The following is a 22,150-nucleotide window of genomic DNA, read 5'->3' as shown; positions in this document are numbered from 1 at the left end:
ACCCGGGAATCTAATCACTATAATCAGAAGCGCCGGCTTATGGGCTCAGATTCCTGCCTTGCTCGCTGCCTCGTGATGAAGCCCACTGGGCCGTGCGGCCGCTGCAACGAGCTCGGATGATTGACCAATTGTCTCTTTCTCTCCCGCCATCCCTTGTTCTTTTCTTCCAGTCCTCCGTGTGGACGGGGAGTCCCCTCTTCAGAAAGAACGGAGGAGTTCTCCTACAAGGTACGAGCGTGATCTCCCGCCTCCCTTTATGTTTTCCTTCCCATCTCTCTCTCGTCTCTCTCTCCGTCTCACCCTCTCCCCTCCCCTGCCCGCTCGCTCTCTCTCTCTCTCTCTCTCCACGGATGTGCCAGCTCCAATCATCTCAATTCCAAAATCCCTCTTTCTAGAAGCGCACCTTGAGAATACCGAGTGCTGAGTTCTGACACTTGGATCAGCGCCAGAGGAGGAACGCTCCTCCTACGGAGGCGTGTATGAGAGTTTAAAAAAAAGAAAAGGAAGAAAGAAAGGAAGATGCGCAGGGAGTGAAGGAGGGAGCAAAGAAACGGAGAGGAGAGGAAACTCTCCACTTCAAATCAGAGCCGGTGGAACAATCCCCTCCTCTCACTCAACACACACTCCTCAACTCCGAGGCGCCTCCTTTTCCCTGTGTTTCCCATTATTCCTCTCCTCTTCCGATCCCCCCTACCTTCTCCCTGGTGGCTGGACGGCAGTTTATAAATGGACATTCAATCCAAATCAGGGAGCACTCCGGGAGCTCGCTGGGCTGCCGAGTCCTAAATGGAGGGGGAAATGGATACATTAGGCGTCTGCGGCGCGCGCCCTCCATCGCCGCCGATAATGGAGTAGTAATGGTCAAGGAGCCGAGAGGTCGGAGAGTGTCTGAAAACCTGCCCCCCCCCCCCCTGATAGATAGATAGATAGATAGACGGATTTGGGCTACTTGTGCAACAGGGAAACGGGAATGGGGAATTGTAACGGAAGGGTGCAGAAAAGTGACATTCAGAGGCGGCGGTGGGAAGGAAGGTTGTGACAGATCGCCAGAGGCAAAGACAAGTGTAAAAGGAGGAGGGGTAGAAGTGGACTGGGAGCGAGCGAGCGAGAGAGAGAGAGAGAGAGAGGGAGAGAGAGGGAGGGAGGGAGTCTGGGGCTGTTAGCGCCCTTCCTTATTGCTTCCCTCTCCCGTTCCCAGAGCTTTCGGAGCCCGCTCTGCCCCGAGTGTCTCTCTCTGCGCCTCAGGATGAGCACAGGACAAGGCTCTGGCAGCTGTTCCATTAATCCATCCCATCGGCCCAAAGTTCAGCATCTAACAGCTATGAATTACAGGGCGCCCGCCCCGGGCCTGCGCGTCCTTTCCGTTCAATCGGGTGTATTTCTTTAGAAATCTGCTCCTCGCCACCTTTCAGCTGTGACGGAAGGGGGGGGGGGGGGGGGGGGGGGGGTCACCCGAGTTCAACCAACTGACCGGCCTGTTGAACGTTCCATCCCACGATGATGAGTCAGGTTTACATCCGTGCAACAGCATCTGCGAAAAGTTTTTTTTTTCATCTCGACAACAGGAAGTTACCTCCGCCGTGGCGGGGGGGGGGGGGGGGGGGGGGTTATGTAATTGGTGCTGATCCAGAAGAGATTCTGGATTCTGGATCCAGCTGGATCTGATCCAGAATGACGTTAGGAAATATATTACATTTTAACATTGAATAGCCCATTTACATTTAAATCTGTTAAACATCAACTCTGATTCACTTTAACTTTTCATGTTTGGTGTATAAAGACACCAAGAACAATTTAGAAGCTTTTTGGTGATGATCCAGATCAGCATGTGGACGGTGTAAATCCAGTTAGGAGGGGAACGAGCTGCTCGGAGGAGGTCTGCGCTCTCTGAGTGCTTTTCTAGTTTAATATCCTTATCAGTTATTTCCATGGTAACAGCTGCTCCTCCTGGATTCCAAACCCCAACACGACATACTGCAATATCACTAGTATCACATCTGCATGTCGTACAGTATGCAGTATACAGTATGCTTAATATTCATGTAAAATCTGCGTAACTTGTAAAATGCATGTTTTGAAGGAGTTTAAAAGTCATATTTTCAGCTGAATTTGAATCTGATTTTTTATTTTACTTGTGTGACACTAAAAAAACTAGAAATCCCTCTGAGAGCCAAACCACAGTCATTGGAACTCAAGCGATCAGGAACGTGTATCCATGCAGCTACATTTTTACTTGAATACTTACAGAAAGTAGCACAATAGGAAGGAAATGTGTGTGTGAGACGTAAAACACGAGGCGGCGTGTGTTCGCCTGCTGGTTAAAGTTCAACCTGACACGATCCGTGTTTGAAATGATTTGAACTCCAGTCGGCGAGCTGCTAGCTGCCCGGTTAAACGGCTAGCATTCACCATCCAGTCAGTCAGACACCGTTAGCACGCGGACTGACTTTAACACGCAGCAGCTGAATGGATAGACGGGAGGTGTTCTGCTAGGGGGTGACCTTTGAACCTTTGGGCTGTGTGTGTGTGTGTGTTTTGCATGTATTTGGTGCCTGCCTGCTCGTCTCCAGTGCCGTCCATGCAGGGCTGCAGGCCCGTGCACGAACCCATTTAACAGGAGAGCAAAGGAGGCTGAGTGCGTCCACGGCACATGAGAGAGGAGAAGGGAGGAGGAGAGAGGAGGGAGGAGAGGAGAGGAGAGAGGCGTAGGAAACAGACAGAAAGGCAGACAGAAGAAAAGGAAAAGAAAGACGAGAAGATATTTTCTCTCCAGGAATAAATGCAGAGCTCCAGACTGACACCTCTTCTTTCCTTTATTTACATTCTTCTCTTCAGAGCGTCCAGCGTTCGGCTAACCGAGCGGGGCCTCCCCTTCGTTTTTCCTGTAAACTGTATCAGCTCATCTCAGTGAGTCGGGGGGGGGGGGGGGGGGGGGCAGCTTCGACCCGCCTGCTCAGTTTGTCACCTGCACCTCCTCGGCATATGTCCCGGGCTTTCTACCTGAGGAGACGGCGGCGTGCGTGCTCAGCCGGAGATATGAGTCACCGCTATACCGACAGTGTGAGGGCGAGATCGATGGCGAGAGAGAGAGAGAGAAATCAACAAGAGGAGGACAGAATTAGAAGCACAAAGAGTGGGGTTTGCAGAGGAATCCAAACGGAAGGGCGAGGAGGTGACGATAGAGAACGCGCACGTAAGAGGAGAGATGACTGGACTGATACCAGGAGGGAGGTGTGTGTGTGTGCGTGTGCGTGTGCGTGTGCGTGTGTGTGTGTGTGTGTGTGTGTGCGTGTGTGTGCGTGTGTGTGTGTGTGCGTGTGTGTGTCCTGGGTAAACAGTGGTGGTCAGTAGTATGTCGCTGAGCTATGAGAGGCAATGTCAAACAGAGCTTGGTATTTCCTTTCCCCCTCTTCTCTCTCTCTCTCTCTCTCTCTCTCTCTCTCTCTCTCTCTGCTTCTCTCTATCACTTCCTCTGCTGATGCATGATCTACCACTCTGTGGCATGTGGAAGGGGAGCCGTTGCCATGGCAACCCAAAGCCGACTGGAGCGAGGAGGGGTGGCTGCACATCAACCCGGGAGATCTAATGCACTGCCCCACATGAGCTCGTGCACGTGCGCACACACACACACACACACACACACACGCGCGCGCGGGACTGTGCAACGAGTGATCAAGATTACAGCAGCGAGTCTGTGCAGGGACCTACTTATAAGGTTATGGAGAGCAGAGCTGGAGCTATCGGGGGCAGAGCCGCACTACCCGGAGTCAATACGATTACTGTGGACGACATCAAACAAATATATAAGTCGCACGGGGGGGGGGGGGGGGGGCTCCCGCCACATCCGTATTGTTTTAATGGGCTCCTGGTTCCTAAGATGTGGTTTTCCGGCCGTGCGCTACAAGCAATGCTTCCGCAGCGTCCTCATTTGGGGGGACATGCAAAGCGGCCTCCGAGGGGACGATGACAGCTGTTTAGCGAGACGACTGGAGTGGCTGTGATGAGCAGTCTGCCTTGAGTAATGAGTGCTTTTTGACTCATACGTGCACACGTGCACTCTCCCTCGCTTCTGCACGCACATCCGATAAACAATCCGACGTATTCAGCTGAAAGCACAGATCTTTGGTATCTCAGTCCATTCAGTGGAGACGTTCATTCCACAAGTAGGAAGTCATTTTCAAGCCTCTGACCTTGATGCTATCTGGGGTGCTTAATGTTTGTTTCGTTTGAAAGATGCTCTTTTAGCCGATGTTCCCGAGTCTCCAGACAAGTTTGAACCGTACATGAATTCCATGTCGAGCGCGTTCATTCGGTGTCTTGAGGGCAAAGCGAGTTCTCGCTCTTGTAGTCTTATAAATCTCATTCGTGTTGTCAGAGTGGAAGTTAAAAAAAAAGAAGAAGAAATGAATGAAGTTTAAATACTTTTCTTCACAACACAGAATGACGTTGAGACGAGATAATAATTGATTCAAAAACACACTCCCCTTGACTCTTCCTGTTCTCCAGCTTCCTCTTCCTTATTTATAACCTTGTATTATGTTCTCATTTTTACTCCTGTGTTTTTCATGCTGTATTTCAACGCACGGCGAGGTTATTTGAAATAACACGGCTGCACGGATGCATTGCCATTTCATGTCACGACCGTAAATCTAAAGCCGGAGCTAGCAGTTTCAAAAAAAGCACTAACTGCGCGCTGCGCTATGTTAAACCAATTCTGCGCATAAATTGCTCTATAATTAGCGCATTGCAGCTCATATATTTGTGATCCGTGCAAAAAAACAGAAGGACAAAATATCTTTAGTTCAGGCTCATCCAACCGCCGTTAAAGGGTAGCTTCACATTTATGTGAGAATGTTGAAGTCGACTTCCCAAACAAGTAAATCTGTGTCTGAAGGTCGACCAGGGTCTGAAACGCTGATCTTCAGGTCTCCCCACGGATCATCAAGCGGCTCTCAGTCCAGGCCTTTGGGGGGGCGCGACCACTCGAGGACATTCCCGGGATCTGCTCCAAAGCCAGCCCATTATTCTGGGATGTGGTTCAGGGTGTGCTGCTGTACGAGTGAGCCTTTTGCTCCACTCTGCTATCTTTGAGGACCTGCGTGGATTTGGGTCTGAGTGGACGGACGGGGTCGGCGTTTGTGCTCGCAGGGTCGTGGCACCAGGTGTGAGGCGGACGGTGAGGCTGGCGCCTGGCTTTTGCTCTCAGAGCAGACAATCCAATCCATTTTCTCATCGTGTTAGAGAAAGCGCTGCTCAGCAGGGATGAATGGAACTCCGACGATTCTCCAGAGTTCTCCAGCTTCTCTGGATGACGGCCGGCCGGTAACTCGCTGTTGACCGAGGCCCTTCGTGTCTGGTTGCTGAGAACTAGAAACCGTCTCGGTAGTTCTGCTTCCACCGTCTGTCCCGAACCTAACTCACACTTGCTGATGAAGTAACGGGCAGGCTTTGATCCATCGATGAATCTGATTGATTTAAAGCAGCACACGTTTTTTGAATAACAATAACAAAGCTCCTCGTTCGGCCGCCGGCTCCTCCTCGAACCAACCTGCCGTCCGGCCCCGCGGCATCAGACAGGCTGGATTTAGTCTGGCGGTCGTTGGTAATTGAATGATTCTCAGTGGCCTTAACTCACTTATGACGCTTTCCTGCTCAATTTACCTTTGCCTTGCTCATCAATATTGCCCTGTTGGCCTCCTCGGGACGGTCGGTGAATTGTCATCGAGCTGCTCCCGAGTCTGATCCAGGTCCGATCGGGTTTCAGCGTTTCTTTGCTACACTGAAACGTATTCGTGCATTGCGTGTGACTAATGTGACATGGGGGGGGGGGGTCTGGCTCTCTTTCTCTTTCAGTTCCTCGAGGCGTGATCCAAAATGGAGCTCGTGTCAGGAGCCAGGCACTCTTCCCTGTTATAAGACCCCTGCCCGTCAGCCCGGTGGGGAGCAGAACCTCGGCCATAAGGTGGGCAAACTTTGCTCCGGTTTCTACCTTTGCCTGCACATAAAAAAAAAGAATGTTTTCTTTGTTGAGTCCAAAACGACAGAGGCACCGACATTCTCTCCACTCCCGAAGAGGAGAACATGCTATCCAGGTGTGTTTACATAACGGTCAAACAAAAACCGGTTTCCTCAAAGGGGAGAGGCCTCGTGATTCAAAGAGCATCCCGAGCGTGCACGGACATGTGCGCTCATCACAGGAGCATAAGAGTACGGTGGCCTGTAATGCATAATGAATTAAGCACAGCCAAAGTCTCACTGAAGGTATGCAGTGAATATTTGATCATGGTGAGGGGGGTGCAGGTTTTTCTTCTAATATATTAATATGCTAACGCTCATTCTGGAGGGGGGGGGGTTGTCCGGGGGAGGGGGCCAGGCTCCAGCCTGATTTACTGCTTGTCAGAACTCACCCCTGTCCTTTAGCGCCCCGTCGAGACAAGCGTCTTCTGACTAATAGAGAAAAATGTCCTTTCTTAAATGCCGCTGAAGCGGTTTAAACGCTGTAGGATTCTGATTCTGATTCGCTCACACGTCCTTCGCAGCTGACCCAGCCTCTGGAGATATGAGGTTTGAATCTGACCTAAGAAATAGTCACATCGGTCCCCTCCAGAGGTCTGTTTGAGGGTGATAGATTATCATTGAACCTTTTTTTTTTTTTTTTTTTTTGCTTGTCAGCCAAATCCAGAGCATCAGCGTCGGTGAAGTGAGGCATACTCAGGTGGGCCACCCGGCGGGCGGCGTGACAAGCAGGGGTAACAGTATTCTCCCTGTGTCCTCGCTTCATGCAGATCATCCCTGGGAGATTATCTGAGCAGAGAACAGGACAGTCCATCCCGCTATTCTCCTCCACCCTGCAGCGAGGACCTCCAGGACGACCACACTTACAGCACCGCCAAATCCCCGAGCAGGCTGTGCTCCTCCCCTTCCTCGCCCCTGGACGATGACGACATCATCGCCGTGGAGATTCAGTCGGACGTCAAACCCGAGCCCCGTGAGATCCCGCTGGATTCCCACGTCACTTACATTTCCCAGCAGGCCCCGCGCGGACAGAGACGTAGTTTGGGGGTTGGACCGGGGACCTTGGCGGGAAGCAGTTTGCCCTGGACCAAAAACCGAGCGAGGGGAATTAGCGACACGCTGCCCCTGAAGAAGCGGCGTGCGGCGGCTGTGGAAAAGCCGCCGGAGAGCGACGACGAGGAGATGAAGGAGGCGGCGGGGTCGCTGCTCCACCTGGCGGGGGTTAGAGCCTGCCTCAACAACATCACAAACCGCACCGCCAAGGGCCAGAAGGAGCAGAAAGAGGCTCTGAGAAACTAAGACACACACATAGATCAAACACAGAGTCACGCTAACACTGCGCCGAGCACGCGCACACACACACACACACACGTACACAAAATAGGTCAACAGGTAACGTTACAACAGCATTAGTCTCAACGGACTCTTCTCATCTCCCTCTATCTTTCTGCAGGGCATTAGGTGAATCCTACTTATTTGTGGCAATATCAAAAATCTATGTTTTCCTACATGTTCAGCAACACTAGCATCAAATGGGTATTTCTCATGTTGTCTTTGTTGTTTTTTGTTACTTTAAAGGGGATGAAAGCCATAAGAAGAAGAAAAAAAAAGCATGTTTTTGTCACTAATTTGGACACACGTTGAACACAACAAAAGCGTTACGACACCGACGAAACGCACAAGTACGTGAATGCAGATAGATGGCTGTTTTGTCTTACCTGTTTGTTTCTATGTGAATCTGTAGCAATCTCGCAGTGGCGCCAGCAGAGACGGCAGCGGCGGCGGCGGCGAGACGAGCCCGCTCAATGCCAGTGCATCACTCGCCTACATCCATGAGCACAAATGTGAGACTGTGCCAAAGATAAGCGACCAGGTTGCTTCATGTAGCCGACACAACAGCTGACAAAAAAAAAAAAAAAGAAGAAGAAGAAGGCATAGTGGTAAAGGAGCGCTCCGGAGAATTACCTTTAAGTGTCAAAATAATTGTAAAACCCGATGTGATATATATATATATATATATATCCATGCACTTAAGATTATTTAACACCACTTATAATAGAGCATCATGGGTAATGACATGGTTTTATTTCAAGAGCACTCATAGTATTTAAAAAATAGATATTTTAAACTTAAAAAAAAAGAAAAAAACAATGATCATGTTTATCACCATAGAGATGGATAGCGTGCCGGGTCCGAGGCAATATCTCCTTCATTTTGTTGTTGTTGTTGTTGCATAATGTAAGCGTCCCTAAGACTTCCCAGGACTTCTGTCCGTAGGCGTAGAAACCTGGTACAGGTATCGTAGCTACCAGTAGCTACCGCTCCTTCCTGATCATTTGAAAATGTCAAAGGATTATAAGCATAAACTGTGGGTTTTAGATTTCCGTTTTTTGTGTCTGTTTGACCCTCACTTTCTACCCTCATAAAGATATAAGCAATTTGTCCCGCGTGGACAACTCTGTAAAAAGGTTAGAAAATATTTTATTTTTTTCCTTTCTTAATTGAAGCAATTTGACCTTGCAGGACTTTCTCAGTTATATTGCATGGGTGCTTGTAAATAAGATAAAAAGCAAATCTTTTTTATTCAAAGATCATGTAAGATAAACAATGTATTTAGCATGAAGCATGACTTATTTTCATATAAACCTTGATCCTAGAGGAAAGAAGAAGAAAAAAAAAGTTTTTTGCCGCCAATTCTTATACCCGCGATTATATCGGACTTTGGTTTTGTTTCTTCGGTTCCTTTCTGAGTTCTTTCTGAGTGGGCTTTCAAAGACGCGTCTTCAGGGAGGAACGTGGGGGGTGGACTCTGCAAGTCAGCGACCCTAGGGTGCCACCACTAGGGGGGGGGGGGGGGGGGGCTTCGGGTTCAGGCTTCGTAGGTCCAACTGAATCACCTCTTCGGGGTGGGGCTTCCGTCTTCTTCTGCCTGTACAGTGATTTTTAGGTGTTCAGTGTTAACCCCAGTGTTTCTTTCAGAACACATCTGTAGAGTGTGTGTGTGCGTGTGTGTGTGTGTGTGTGTGTGTGTGAGAGTTTGTGTGCCCGGGAACACACACCCTTTAACATTGTGCCTGCCTGCCCCGAGTACCTCTGTTGTCATGTCTCTGACATGTTTTGACGGAACTTACCTCTCTTTATTTATAACAGTATTGTTTTGGGGGGTCCCCCCCCCCCCCCTCCTTTGTGTAAATGTACACGTGTCCTTATTTTTCCATCGGCATCGTTCAGTGTAAACGTACGGATGAGACGGGCATGATGGGAAAGAACCGCACGTCGCCACAAAGGCTACACTTGGATGTAAAGGAAGTACGGTTGTTTTGCTATTCCTTTGCTTAAAGTAATTAACTACAGCCTATCACGTATTTCTCTCAAGAGCCAGACAAGAGTTTGTGTGTTTTTTTATATATATATTTGTCACTCTACAAAGAGTCGGCGCAACAATTGGGCTTATGAAAGCACTGACTTTATTGAAACTCACACTAATGAGCTTTCACCTTTTTTTTTTTTGGCGTCAGGAGTGATATAGTTACTGCCCTGCAATTACTTTTGCCGTGCTTTTGCTGAAAGTGGAATACATTCATGTATTATTCTTCCTCCACTTTGCAGAGATGTGCATTGAAAAAGCAGCCGTGTTGGGGAAAGTGAAAAAAAAAAAAAACAAGAAGCAGAGTCTGGTTTAGCCGCAAAGTCGCGTGAGGTTTTTTTCTGTTTGATTGTCAGCCCGGCCGAGCAGGCAAACAAAGGCACGTCCCCATCCACCGGTATACGGTCTCCCGCCACCTGTAGCATGCATCACTTGCCTTCGCATTTTGTATGGTATCCATGCCGACGTATAAGAAAGGCTAAAAGGAGACGGCGTCAGTGTTGTCGTGTGCCATCCATCTCCTGTCTGCTGTATCCGTCTGAGTGCTCCCGCAGCCCGGGTTAAGCGCTCCGTATTTGCAGTAACTATCCACTGTTGTAGTGACTAATAACGTGTTCAGCCGACAGGAAGCATGTCGAGGAGGGGTAGGGGGGGGGGGTGCGTTGCTTTAGTAACCCCCCTCTGACTCACTCCGCTACACGCCGGGAAGATGAACTCCTGACCTCCGAGTCCTGGATGAACAGAGCGACACATAAAGTATCACGCAGAATGTTTCAAAGCGAAATAAATATTCATCACTGCCTGAAAATCCCCCCAAAACAGGTGTTTCCTTTCAAACCTGCCAAACGTGGAATGAAACACTCGGGAATAAAATACAAATAAATAAGTTGCCATTTTTATTTGGTGTTTTTATGCACATGTTCATTTCCTGTTTTGTTTTCTCTCATCTACAATACTTACCGTTATTTTGTTTTATTTTGGTGACTGTCTGAGCTGAGTATTGGAAAGCCATAGGTTAGAGATGTCAAAAGGCAAAACTGTTATTGATCTGTGAGATGTGATGCAGAGTACGCCCAGGTGTTGGGTTCAATTCTCTCCTTATTGTGCAATCATATTGCCAAAGAATGATTTCAAGACCTATTTCATCACTACATGTAAATATCAACGTTGTCCAATACCGTGGCGAAAAAAAAAAACACACACACACACACAAATATATAAATGTTGTTTTATTTTGTTTTCCATTTTCTGAAAAAAACTGCAATGATGTTTATGTGATGTATTGTCTTCCAGTTGGTTGCAATAATAAAATAAAATAAAATAAAAAATACAAGTTGCAGAAGATTAGTTTGGGATTGTTCCTTTTGATGTACTCGGATGAAACATTTGACGGATGTGATTTAATAACGGCATCGCCGCTCACAACGCTGATCGTGTGCGTGCCAGCAAAAAGCAGCCATCGATCTTCTCTCTCAAAAAAAATCCAGGGTCAAATCCAGCTTAGACGCTCTTAGAAGCAGATCACCCTCCTCCTCCAATCCAACGTTTGCGTTGAGACCGGAGACACTTTAATTTGCTCTCAAGCCTGACCCCAATCATTAACCTCTCGTTTTCCCACCAACAGGGGTCTCGTCTCAACCGTGCCTCTTCCGTCGGTTAATTATTCATCTACTTATTCCAATCATTCAAGTTCAATACTTGTGATTAAAGTCTCGCACTCGGCTCCCACCCCCCCCCCCCCCTCGGGGAACGAAGTAAAAGAGTTAAGTGTATCCAGACACTTCTCAACGCCTTATCAATCGGAGAGGTGCCATTTTGAAGCCGCGTGGCAGTGGAAGCCCATTCGTTCCTAATTGAAGCTGAGACAGGCTTAATCTTGAGCCAGTGGCCTCCCCGTGCAGCACAACTGGAGCTATAGCAGCTCCTCTGTTGCTATGCAACGGAAGCAAAGAAAGAAGGGGGGTTGGGGGGGGTAAAAGTGTGTTTTCTCCACATCTTTAGAGGGCATCGCACTATTCAGTCGCCAACAGTCAAGACTCAAAGCCCGATGGACAGCGTTGATCTCATCAGTCTCAGAGACACGAGGCGTCCAGCGTATAAGCAACGTCCCCTCCGTTCGACACTTTGTCTCTCATGCCAAAGAAAATGCTGCAGTTGGATTAAAAAAAAACCCTTCCCCTCATTAGGTCCAGGCGTGTCTCTAATTCCTTCCCCTGTGAAGTGAACGAACTGGAACCCGCTGTTGTCTGAGAGGAGGTCGAGTGTGCAGTGGATTGATGCGCAGAGATCTATAGGTGTGCATCGCCCGCTCTCTACCATCCGTATCCAACACCAATGACCAATGAGGCAAGTTTCCATGGAGACACAAGTGGAGGTAACGTTTTGTCTTGTCAGCGCTCGTTGTTGTTTTGGAAATGATCCCCTGTTGATCAGGGACCGGTGTACTTTGGATTAAAGCAGACAGAAACTGTTGGCTGTGGCTCATCCGCAAAAAGCCATTTACATTCCGCTTTTATTGAATTAGAAATAGTTACCTGCTATAAAGGAGTGAGTGGAATGTGGTGGAGGAATCTGAAATTGAGAGGAGGGTCCTCTGTGTATCGTGAACGCCCTCTTGTGGCAGGAAGGTGTTACTACTTGAACAACTCTAACCCTAACAAGATTGAAGACGCTCGGCTTCTGGTGCAACAAACAAACTTCAAACAACAACAATAACAGTTAAAATAATAATAAAAGCCCTTAAACAAACGTCCATCCATTCATCTTCCGCCGCTTAGCCTATCCGGGGCAGGGTCGCGGCCGCGGAGGCAACAGTCTCAGCAGGGATTTCCCAGAGAATTCCGAGGCGTTCAGGCCAGCCGAGCGACATAATCTCTCCAGCCATTTCCTTAGGTCTCTCCCCGAGGCCTCCTGCCACAATTAAAAACAAATAAAAAAATACAGAAATTCTTAGTTCCAGGTGATTCCACAGTGAAAGTAGCATAAATATGACAATTTAATTAATTTATGATGAGTACCATAAATCGCGCAATTAAGTTTTTTCTAAGTACACCAACTTCAAAGTCCTGGGACATCCTAATAATTACAATGCTCCCATTCATCAGATTTCATATTGATTTGACCATAAATGTTGCGGTTAAATCCAAACACATTTCGCCATTTGTAAAGTTGCCCATTCTCGTCTAGAGGGCGATAACTGGGGCATTGTGAATTTACACTTCATTTCCCAGCAGCGGGTGTGATGACTAATCGTCGTTCTCGGCGCGAAGTCTCGCGTTACTTGCGGCCTGACCCTGCCCTGTGTCTCGCGCACTCGCAGCTCCATCGCTCAGTATATAAAGCAGGACGACGACGGACGGAGGACGGCTGGGAAGTCGCAGCCCGGGATTGTAAATAAGACCGTTCAAACTGTGTTTTATTTACAAAAGTTATGCCGGCTGTTTGAAAGTAGCGTTCCCAGTTGTTTTAAGTCGTTTTTCCGCACATTTTTTTGGCTCTTTCTAGCCCATTTCCGTGTGGTTTGTACACTACGCGTATAATGGCGAGCTCGGCTAACTCGAACCCAGTGGTAAGGATCAATCTAAAAAGGATTGTCAACGGGCGGGGGGGAAATGTGCGTTTAAAACAAAGAATAATACTTTATTTCAATGAAATGAATGTGCTTTAACAGACTTCAATATTACGCCTAATAAAAATTCAAGTTGAGGCAATCGGCCATTTTAATCAGTTTTTCGAAAGTGAGCTAGATTGTGAGATAAAATCAGCTGGGAGGAGCGACGGCTAACCGACGTCTTGTTACTAAAGGGCATCAGTGAGATTAAGGGTTACTAATGTACTTTAAAGTTGTAAAGTTAAAGCTTTTATCAATAGCTTGAGTTGGGTTATGCTGGTTTCTCGGATGTTTTTTTTTTTTTTTTTTTGCTGCTAAAGCTTGTTACAAGTATTAAATACATGCTAAATATTTTTTTTACACCATTTATTACATTACAGATGTATGCAAAGCACCTTGTCACAATTCGTAATTGTACTTGTCCATTCGAGAGTAGTCAAACGCTCAAATAGTGCCTTATCAATCCGGGACAAGGAGACAAAGATAAGGCGCCCCCCCCCCAAAACCCACCTCTTTCACCCATAAAACTATTCTATTCCGGTCCCCCCCAAAAACAAAATGTATTCTCCAAAGCTGAGCACTGATAATAAAAGGAAAATGTTTAACCGAAAACATCAAAATTCGCCTCCATAAGAGCTGCGAGCGGGGCAGCTCCGTAAAATGGCTTCCGTCGTGTCCCTCCGCTCCGGTTGTGGCCGTCCTCCTCGCTGCTGCCGGGTTTTATACCGCCATGTTGGCTCTCTAATATAGACTGCCGGGGATGGGAAGGTGCTACCCGTCGCTACGTCACCGGCTCTACATATAAACAGCAGACGGTGCTTTAAATAGTGGCGCAGACGGGCCGGGGGGGGGGAGGAAGGGAGAGACGGGGGCCCGGGCGGAGGGAGCGGCGGCGCTGCTCATGTTTTATATCTTTGTTGTTGTTGTTGTGTTGCCTTAAATCATTAGTGTTTTGTCGGTGTGCGCCATATATGCTACGGTGTCCCGGAGGAGACACGTCTTTATTTGTGCAGACAGCCTAAACAGTCCATACGGATTAAAATAAACCTCCAAAGTGCTTGCGATGCGTTTAGATTTAATCCCAGGGATGATTTGAGATTATCTCGAGGCGCACTGGATATGACTGGTTTATACTTACTGTTTTTAACGGGCTGCTTTGTGATGATTGTTAATTAAGAACGTCTCACCTTATCCCTTTCTTTGCCTCTTCGCAGCCTAAACTTTACAAGTCTGTGATCGAGGACGTCATCAGCGAGGTGCGGGAGCTATTCCTGGACGAGGGGGTTGATGAGCAAGTCCTCCTGGAGCTGAAAACGGTACCCGCATCCATTACAGCCGGAAAGCCACGCCATTCATCCTCTAGCGAGCGGGAATCTAAATCTAGACTCCTTCGAGAATGTCCTGGAGGGGATTTTAGGACAGAAGTAATCCGTTTTTATTTTAGTTAATTTCTTGATTATTCTGACGATTAATTGAGCAATGAAATAAATAAAAAAAATATCGTGTTGTCAGAAATAGAAATAGCCAGAAGCGAAAATAGGAGAGGTCTCCTAAGTAATTTTCTGTTTTTGAAAGATGTCTTTGTTGTTTATTGACATTCGGTGCGTTTCTGCAGTGTCATCACTGTTCTGGTAAAAAAAAAAAAAAAGTCAACACACAATATCGATATAAATAAAACTCGTGTGGAACATTTAAGTGCTGCAGTATTCTGTTCTAGGATTAAATACTATCAAAAAAAGCCCAAAAATACATAAAAATCTGATTTTTTTTGCAAAAACAATTCACGCTCTTATCCTGCAGGTAAATCTCGTAACTCCTTCCTTCATATTCTGATAAATGTCTTTCGTGCTTCAGCTATGGGAAAACAAACTGCTGCAGTCGAAGGCAGTGGAGGGCTTACACGGCGAGGAGCAGGCCGCCCTGCAGGCCGCCCAGCAGCAGCAGCAGCATCAGCAGCATCAGCACCAGCATCAGGTCCAACACGTCCAGCAGATCACCCAGTCGGCGCAAGGCCAGCAAGTCATCCTGCCCCCCCAGCAGCAGCAAGGTCAACAGCACCGGCAGAACGTTTCATTTCTGCACGCTCACAAAGGCCATACCGGCCTGATCAGTTTGTTTATTTAAAGGAAAAAGAATCCTATTAAAGACAGTTTTAGCAAATTAAAAAATATTCACTGTTACCAGATTAGATTTTCATAGAAGTAGATTAAAGGATCCTCCCTTCTGATTCTCGGTCAGTCAATCAAGTCAAACAGTGAGTTCTGTATTAGGATGATCAGTAGCAGGAAGCTTCAGCGGAACCGATTTGCTTCTGATTCGAGACCTCTAATCTGAGACAGAGACAGCAGTTTATCATCAGTGAGCGTAAGACTTACACGCGTGTCTCGCCGCAGCTCCCCAGCAGCAAGTCATTGTTCAGGATTCCAAGATTCTGCAGCACATGAGTGCAACGGGGATGGTGAGTAGCTGATGCCCCTCAGAGGCTCCTTTTCCTCCATCGGCTCGTCGTTCCATCCATCTCTCAAAAACACCTGTGTTCAGTCGACGCCCGCGTCTGTGCCGTCGTAGAGATCCTTGCGCTCCGTCTAATTCTCAGACGCCGTTTTGAAGCTTCTCTTGTCGATTTCTAACATTTCACCATCAAACCGGACAGATACACAAACAAAAAAAAAAGAATATGGCGATGCAAATCAGCACCGGCTGCTTTTATCATGGCAGCCAAAGGGGATTTTGAGACTTCGCACTTAAACTGGGAAGTGCTGGAGTTCATAAATATGTTCAAAAATCTCTCCTGAGAAATGCACTTAAAGTAAATGTGTATTTCTAATACCTTTTTATTGGGTATTTACACCTTGCACTCTTCGACCATGATTGTTTTGGCCCTTGAATCCTTCCAGCTGCGACTGTGCTTCTTCTTTTGTCCCCTAGAGTGCAGCAGCCACCGCGGCAACCCTCGCTTTGCCCACGGGGGTCACCCCGTACCAGCAGCTCATCACCGGCCAAGGTAAAAACACAACACTGTCTATTGGACGGTCTGTTGGATATATAATTGCTGAATGATGCGCTCACTCGTCATTTTCCCTGCTGCCTGCTCCCAGGTCAGATCCTCCAGGTGGTGCGTGCGCCCAACGGCGCTCAGTACATCCTCCAGCAGCCCCAGCAGCAGATCCTCCTGCAGCAGCAGATGCAGCCCGGCGGCGTGCAGGCGCCGGTCATTCAGCAGGTGCGCACGTTCAGACGCTCGCTGCGCAGAGGTGGGCTGCTCAGCGTTGTTGTTATTTATCTCGAGCGCGTTGTTGTTGTTGTTCCCCGCCCACAGGTCCTGACTCCTCTGCAGGGAGGCCTGCCCCAGCAGACGGGAGTCATCATCCAGCCGCAGCAGATCGTCTTGGCTCCAGGAAACAAAGTCCAAGCCAATGCGCAGGTGAGCCCTCCCTCACCTCCGCCGTTTACACGTCCGACTGGTCTTTCCCTGCGTTTAACGGATGCGTTATTGAGCGGGCTGCCTGATTTAGAACGGTGTTTCCCCTGCGGCTTGCTTCCCGTCAGGTGATGCAGGCAGCAGCCATGGTGCAGCAGCCCGTACAGACGGGCACGGCTCAGGTGCAGCAGGTGCAGCAGGTGCAGCAGGTCCAGCAGGTCCAGGGCGCGGTCGCACCTCAGGCTGCACCGCAGCAGCAGCCTCCCATGATGCTGCAGGTGGACGGCGCCGGAGACACCTCGTCAGAGGACGACGAGGATGAGGAGGAGGAGTATGACGAGGATGAAGAGGAGGAAAAGGACAAGGACAAGGACGGCGAGGACGGGCAGGTGGAGGAGGTGGGTACCGGTCAGACGCCAGTACATGCCGGGGTCCTCCTCACTGGGAGGTCTGGTTCGTCGCACCGCAGCCAGAACGCCGAACAGAACTTTATTGATCTCGTCTTTGCCGTTTCCTCGCCAGGAGCCGCTGAACAGTGGAGACGACGTCAGTGACGGGGAGGACAAGGAGCTGTTTGACACGGACAACGTCGTGGTGTGCCAGTATGACAAGGTAAGAAACGGATCCGCTCAGGTCGCGTGACGTCGGCACGTTTCTATAGCGACGAGGCCACCAATGACAGAAGAGCCTCTGATCTGGCCACAGCTTTGTTATGCAGACTTTTGAAAAAGGACATAAATATCATTGAAGTAAATTTTCTTTGTTAATCATTTGGGGAACCAGAGATTTCCAGGCGTCCCCTGAAGGACATTATTCTGGACTTTACCTTCCATCAGTGTTTGGCTGGCTCCCCCGGGGTGTATTAATGCCGTGTCATCCGGTCCCTGCTGCATTAAAACACTAATGCAAACTCGGTGCCTATAAAAGGTCCCTGCGGGGAACACCGGCTGATATCACAGCGCTGCATCAGCTATTCGTCTGAGACCGTGTCCACGGCGTCCATTTGTCCCCGACGCCCACAGACATTCATTTCCTCCCTTCCTTCCAGATCCACAGAAGTAAGAACAAATGGAAATTCCACCTGAAGGACGGGATCATGAATCTGAACGGGAAAGACTACGTCTTCTCCAAAGCCATCGGGGATGCCGAATGGTGAAGTCGTACAGAGACGGGCGAAAGCAACAGGAGCAGAGACTGTAACTGCTTCAATCCAGTTAGCAGACACTTCAATATCCTTCCATGATCCTGCGACCGGATTCATTTCAGGAGTCTCCCGAGAACTCTGGGAAACCTAATGGACTGTGAGATACCCGGGCGCAGTCAAAAAAAACACGCGACTAACCACGCTGGATGAGAGACCTGCAGGGGGGGGCGGGGGGCGTCTGTAAACTGAGTGTCCTCCCCCCCCCCCCCCCCCCCCCGCCCCCCAGGCTCCTATTCCTCCTTTCACACACATTTAATGTCCTACAGGTGTAGCGGACCAGAGTTCAGGTTGAACTGACCTGCCCTGCCACGGGAGGTCAGAGGTCATTCATGACAAACACCTTCATGTCGTAGATTGGCTGGATTGACTCGCGTCTACATTTACGTGTAAACTTAGTGCCACTAGTCGAGACCGCTGCCTTTTAGAACGGCCAGAATAACCTTTTTTGGCTCCTCGCTTTTCTTCGTGGATCGTAATTTGTCTCGGACGCTTGTGAAACTGGTGCTCCAGGGTTTTCTATGTCGATGACGACCTGTTGTTTTAATTTAATGAAGGAATACGGCGGAGAAGATCACAAAATGATTAATACGTATCGATTGAAGGGTGTCCCCCCCCCACCCCCATATATTTTACTTACTCAAATGCTCTGTCTTCACTGGAGCTTCATTCCCCAAATGTAAAAAACAAAACAAGAAGGAAGAGCCGATCAACGCTGAGTTAATTTAAGAAGTGTAGCGTCGTCGTCGTGTTCGTGCTCCCTCCTTGCTCTTCCTTTAGTTTCCTGCAGCCGTCTGAAGATTTGCACTGTCAATTTATTGATGTGTTGTGAGGTTAGTCAAGTCAATCAATAGCCACAGCGTGCTCTCGTGTGCGTGTGCGTGTGTGTGTGCGTGTGTGAGAGACAGTCGGTAACTTAGTGGGTCACGTGTGCGTGTGTGTTCAAGATGCGTATATTGTCACCATTTTCTCTGGAATTATGTGGTTTATTTTCCTTTCAGACATTCTCAAAATGTCACCGAGTAAAATGGGTGATTAGATTCCTTTGATGGGGATGGGGGGGGGGGGGGTTGTTTTATTGTTCAGGAAGCATTCTGTTTCCAAAGGTTGGAAAGCCGCGCCAAACTGTGCTCTTATTATCTGTGTCCCTTTTTTTTCTGTCGGCTGGACAAAGCTGCGTCGCGCCGAGCTCCAAACCGTTCTGTTCACCGTACGTTCTGCGATTAATTTTAGCCATGACTTTTAAATGATAATATTTTCTACTGAAGTGAGTTAAACTGTGTGTGTGTAGATGTGTGTGTGTGTGTGTGTGTGTTTGGGGGGGGGGGTTCTCTGCAGCTTGTTTTTAGCGCCCCTGTTGCAGCAATTTGAAATAAAGTTTGTGTCTTTTGGCTGCTGTTGGTTTGCTTTGTGAAACCTCACCAGTGCCTGCAGGTACGAGGCGACTGGTGGAACTGGGAATGAGAAAGAATCAAATCATTTTAATGTCAGATTTTAGTCTTTGTTATTCGCTGAAGCCAACAAAATGCTTCTGTCTACATAGGCATTGGTCCGTCACCTTCAAATCAGAGTCAGACCCGCTTACACGAGCTTCGTTTGTTCGTGTTCATTTTACTGAAGAATGCTGAGTGTGCCTTTTTGAGTTTCCTCCACAGCGCTCCGTTATTTGCAGAAGATCGATGAGCTTTTAAGAGGGCTGTCTGTTATCACGCTTTCTGACTGTTTTTGTCGTGTTCTAGCTGTTGTCCTGATGATTAAGAATCTGTATTTCTATTATTTTAGTTTTTGTTTTTATTAAATCTAGTCAATTGGAAACAAAACTTGAAGGGTTTTGCTTTGAATCCATGAAATGACCTTTTCAGCAAAGAAGGAAGATGTAAACGTCACTTTATTTTCTTCTTCTTTTAGCCCAGATTTAAACCGATGAATTTAAGTGCTCAGATTAATTTATTCAGGTCAAATAGTTTCGGAACACGTTTGTTTAGTAAACTACAAAGTCTGGTTTAAAACTACAACAGCTACCATGCTCTGATTGTGTTTAACATTTACACTGTTGGATGTTGTTGTTACAATTTCTTTATATACAAAGAATGTTTGAATTGGCTCAGGTTTAAGGTTTGACCACTTGGATAGACGCTTCAGCCATTTAGTTAGTTACATTTCATCATTTCATCTTCAATTTTGCCCAATCTCTGTCAATAGGTACATTTTTTTCAGCCATTCATCCCAGTGTCACTTAATTAACGCTATTAATTAATTAATTTTTAACTTTTTTTCAGGTATTTCAACTGTTGAGTCTGGAAAACATCTATTTCAGAATTCATCCTTCCTTTTATGACTTGCTATTACCTCTCCATAGATGAACTCGAGCAGTTTAATCCACAAGTTTTCTCTGCTAAGGCATAAAATTCCCAGACGGGGTTTGTGACAGTCATGCATGTCCTTAAAAACAAAGCAAAGTTAACATTCGGGGACTTTGGATCAGTGGGAAGTAGGATAATTATGCTAATGAAAATTCTGTACCTTCATATCTGCAGTGAGGAAATGGCGGCAAGGGGGGGGGGGCTTGCAAAGAATTCACTGCAAAGCCATAGAGAGTAAAACAGATTCCATCAAGTATCAGGAAATCCTAGAAGAAAACGTAACCATTTATGAGTTTGGATGACATGGAACATTCCAAAAGGACAATGATCCCTCAAAGACCACTAGAGGCTTGATTTCAGGAGAGGTCCAGGATTATTTTTGGAGTGGCCATTATTCTGGCCTGATTGAAATTGCATAGAAAATTTCTGATGATGGGATTTGAAGACGACATTCGCGGTACTTCAACCCAGGTTTATGAGAGGCGTTGCCGCCTTTGCTCGTGAAGAATGGGCCGTTAAGATTCAACAAGAGCGTTAAAGAAAGATGGAGTCTGGCCGTGCATCACATTTGCAGCAGGTCAAAGCGGTTTAAAGGTCTGAATCCAGTCTGGATGTCTCAGGGTAAACGCAGCGTGGGCATTCTCTGTAAGTCCTACCCAAACTGATACAATTCCACACACATTTCCTCGACGCTAAATTATGAGATCTGGTATTAAAGCTGAATCAGAAATAACACGGCCATTTCTTCCCTTGATTGTAAATGGATTTGAGGCAGATGTAGTGGAAGTGGAACGTATCCTGGGGCTGCCTCTGATGAAGTGGGCCCTGAGACAAGAGTCTGAGCTGCTGGCCGATGAGGCTTATAATGAAGCCCTGGAGATGTCTCGTTTAGACTCTGTAGCTTTCTCTGCTTCCCAGCTAACTGGTGGTGACTGCCAATCAGCTGCATGGCAGAACAGAGTTTGGCCTTTTCATTGGAATGTACCGAGCTGGTTTGTTTTCAGTGGCAGGTTGAGTTTGCTCAAGGAATTTCTAGTGGAAACTTCTGCCTTCCTGTTTCAATCGTTTGTCTCCCATCATCAGACACCGTAAAACTCAGAAACATTTTACAAGTCAGCTAAATTTCAAGTGAAATCTTTGGATCTGACTTATAAACCGGGGTCTGAACATGTAGTTAAGCCTCAGACCGAGGCCCTGGATTGGTGTGGGCTAAGCTTTGATACGAAGATGGGACTTGAACTTTGCCAGACCCCTGTTCTCGACGGAATCTTCTGCCAAATTTCATTAATGATTGTTTTTTTAAGGGAAGCAGCTTATTAATGCATCAACTCTGTCATGGCGAGATGTAGCAAAGGGAAATGTAAGGCGTGTGTTTGTGTGTGTTTAAAAACAACAGAGGGACAAATGTTTTTTCCATTGATTTCAACACTGTGATTTGCTCCAGAGGTCATTCAAGAGCTTTCTGTGAGAGAAGCTTGAGTCTTCAAGGACGTCCGTGCCTCCCGGCCCATGAAATGGCCCCATGGTATGACGTCATAAACCCAGGGATCTTCTGCTCGCGAGAACAAAAGCTTGGGTGGACACTTGAAGACATTGACCTCTTCTGACCAGTCAGGTTCGTCTACATTTCCTGACTGAGATCTCTTTCTGTCTGCTCAGTCCTGAATCATAGATTGCTTATTTGAGGAACGGCTCGGTGATCGGGTTTATTTGAAATACCTGGAGTGTAACGATCAGAGAGGCCTGAGAACCAGATTCATGAAGAATTTGAAAATAAATTCAAGTGTCAATCTGATTTTTCGACCCCTTCCTCTGTGTTATTAATTTATGAATGTCAGTACAACCAACAAATTCTTTAATTGTTAATGAAAATGTGATTTTGATTTCCATCAACCAATGCTGTTGCACACACTTGTGAAACAACTATGATATGTGAGTTAACATGAGCTGGCAGTGGAAGGCGGGAGGCCCTCACAAATGCAGCCAGCCACATCATGCTCCAGCTCATGTGTGCGTAGCATTTGAAGGGTCCACACTGGGCTGTTGTCAGTGTGTGATTGGAAGAGATGGAAATGAAGCTGTGGAAAATATTCTGCTGAAAATGATGTCCTGTTAGTTAGTCTGCAAGGAATTTATAGCGCAAGTCAAAACGGGAACACCGGGAGAAGATGCC

General features: G+C 47.4%; 2 protein-coding genes across 2 annotated transcripts in view; both read left to right on the top strand.

Annotated features, from left to right (window-relative positions):
* ches1 (checkpoint suppressor 1) overlaps positions 1–7,900 on the top strand; it is a 28,383-nt gene extending 20,483 nt beyond the window's left edge. Inside the window, exons 4-6 of the mRNA XM_068754071.1 lie at positions 171–228; positions 5,854–5,962; positions 6,786–7,900. Coding sequence (XP_068610172.1) covers positions 171–228; positions 5,854–5,962; positions 6,786–7,314 — 696 coding nt within the window. The 3' untranslated portion in view covers positions 7,315–7,900. The remainder of the gene's footprint in view (positions 1–170; positions 229–5,853; positions 5,963–6,785) is intronic.
* Positions 7,901–12,859: 4,959 nt separating this feature from the next.
* On the top strand, positions 12,860–17,600 carry gtf2a1 (general transcription factor IIA, 1). Its single transcript, XM_068753867.1, has 10 exons — positions 12,860–12,950; positions 14,207–14,308; positions 14,847–15,039; positions 15,386–15,450; positions 15,921–15,996; positions 16,091–16,215; positions 16,312–16,416; positions 16,542–16,811; positions 16,936–17,025; positions 17,462–17,600. The coding sequence occupies exons 1-10, from the start codon at positions 12,921–12,923 to the stop codon at positions 17,567–17,569; spliced, it is 1,164 nt and encodes a 387-aa protein (XP_068609968.1). The 5' UTR covers positions 12,860–12,920; the 3' UTR covers positions 17,570–17,600.
* Positions 17,601–22,150: the final 4,550 nt, after the last annotated feature.

The sequence above is a fragment of the Brachionichthys hirsutus genome, chromosome 20 (assembly GCF_040956055.1).
Source record: "Brachionichthys hirsutus isolate HB-005 chromosome 20, CSIRO-AGI_Bhir_v1, whole genome shotgun sequence".
Classification (NCBI taxonomy): domain Eukaryota; kingdom Metazoa; phylum Chordata; class Actinopteri; order Lophiiformes; family Brachionichthyidae; genus Brachionichthys; species Brachionichthys hirsutus.
The sequence above is the reverse complement of the archived record's forward strand: the minus strand, read 5'-3'. Positions and strand labels throughout refer to the sequence as shown.

What these genes read in the sequence shown, in the direction of transcription:
- gtf2a1 (XM_068753867.1), top strand. Translation starts at nt 12,921, where the DNA reads ATGGCGAGCTCGGCTAACTCGAACCCAGTG. An exon ending in TCCTCCTGGAGCTGAAAACG is followed by an intron (nt 14,309 to 14,846) that starts GTACCCGCATCC and finishes TTCGTGCTTCAG; the next exon opens with CTATGGGAAAACAAACTGCT. An exon ending in AAGTCCAAGCCAATGCGCAG is followed by an intron (nt 16,417 to 16,541) that starts GTGAGCCCTCCC and finishes GCTTCCCGTCAG; the next exon opens with GTGATGCAGGCAGCAGCCAT.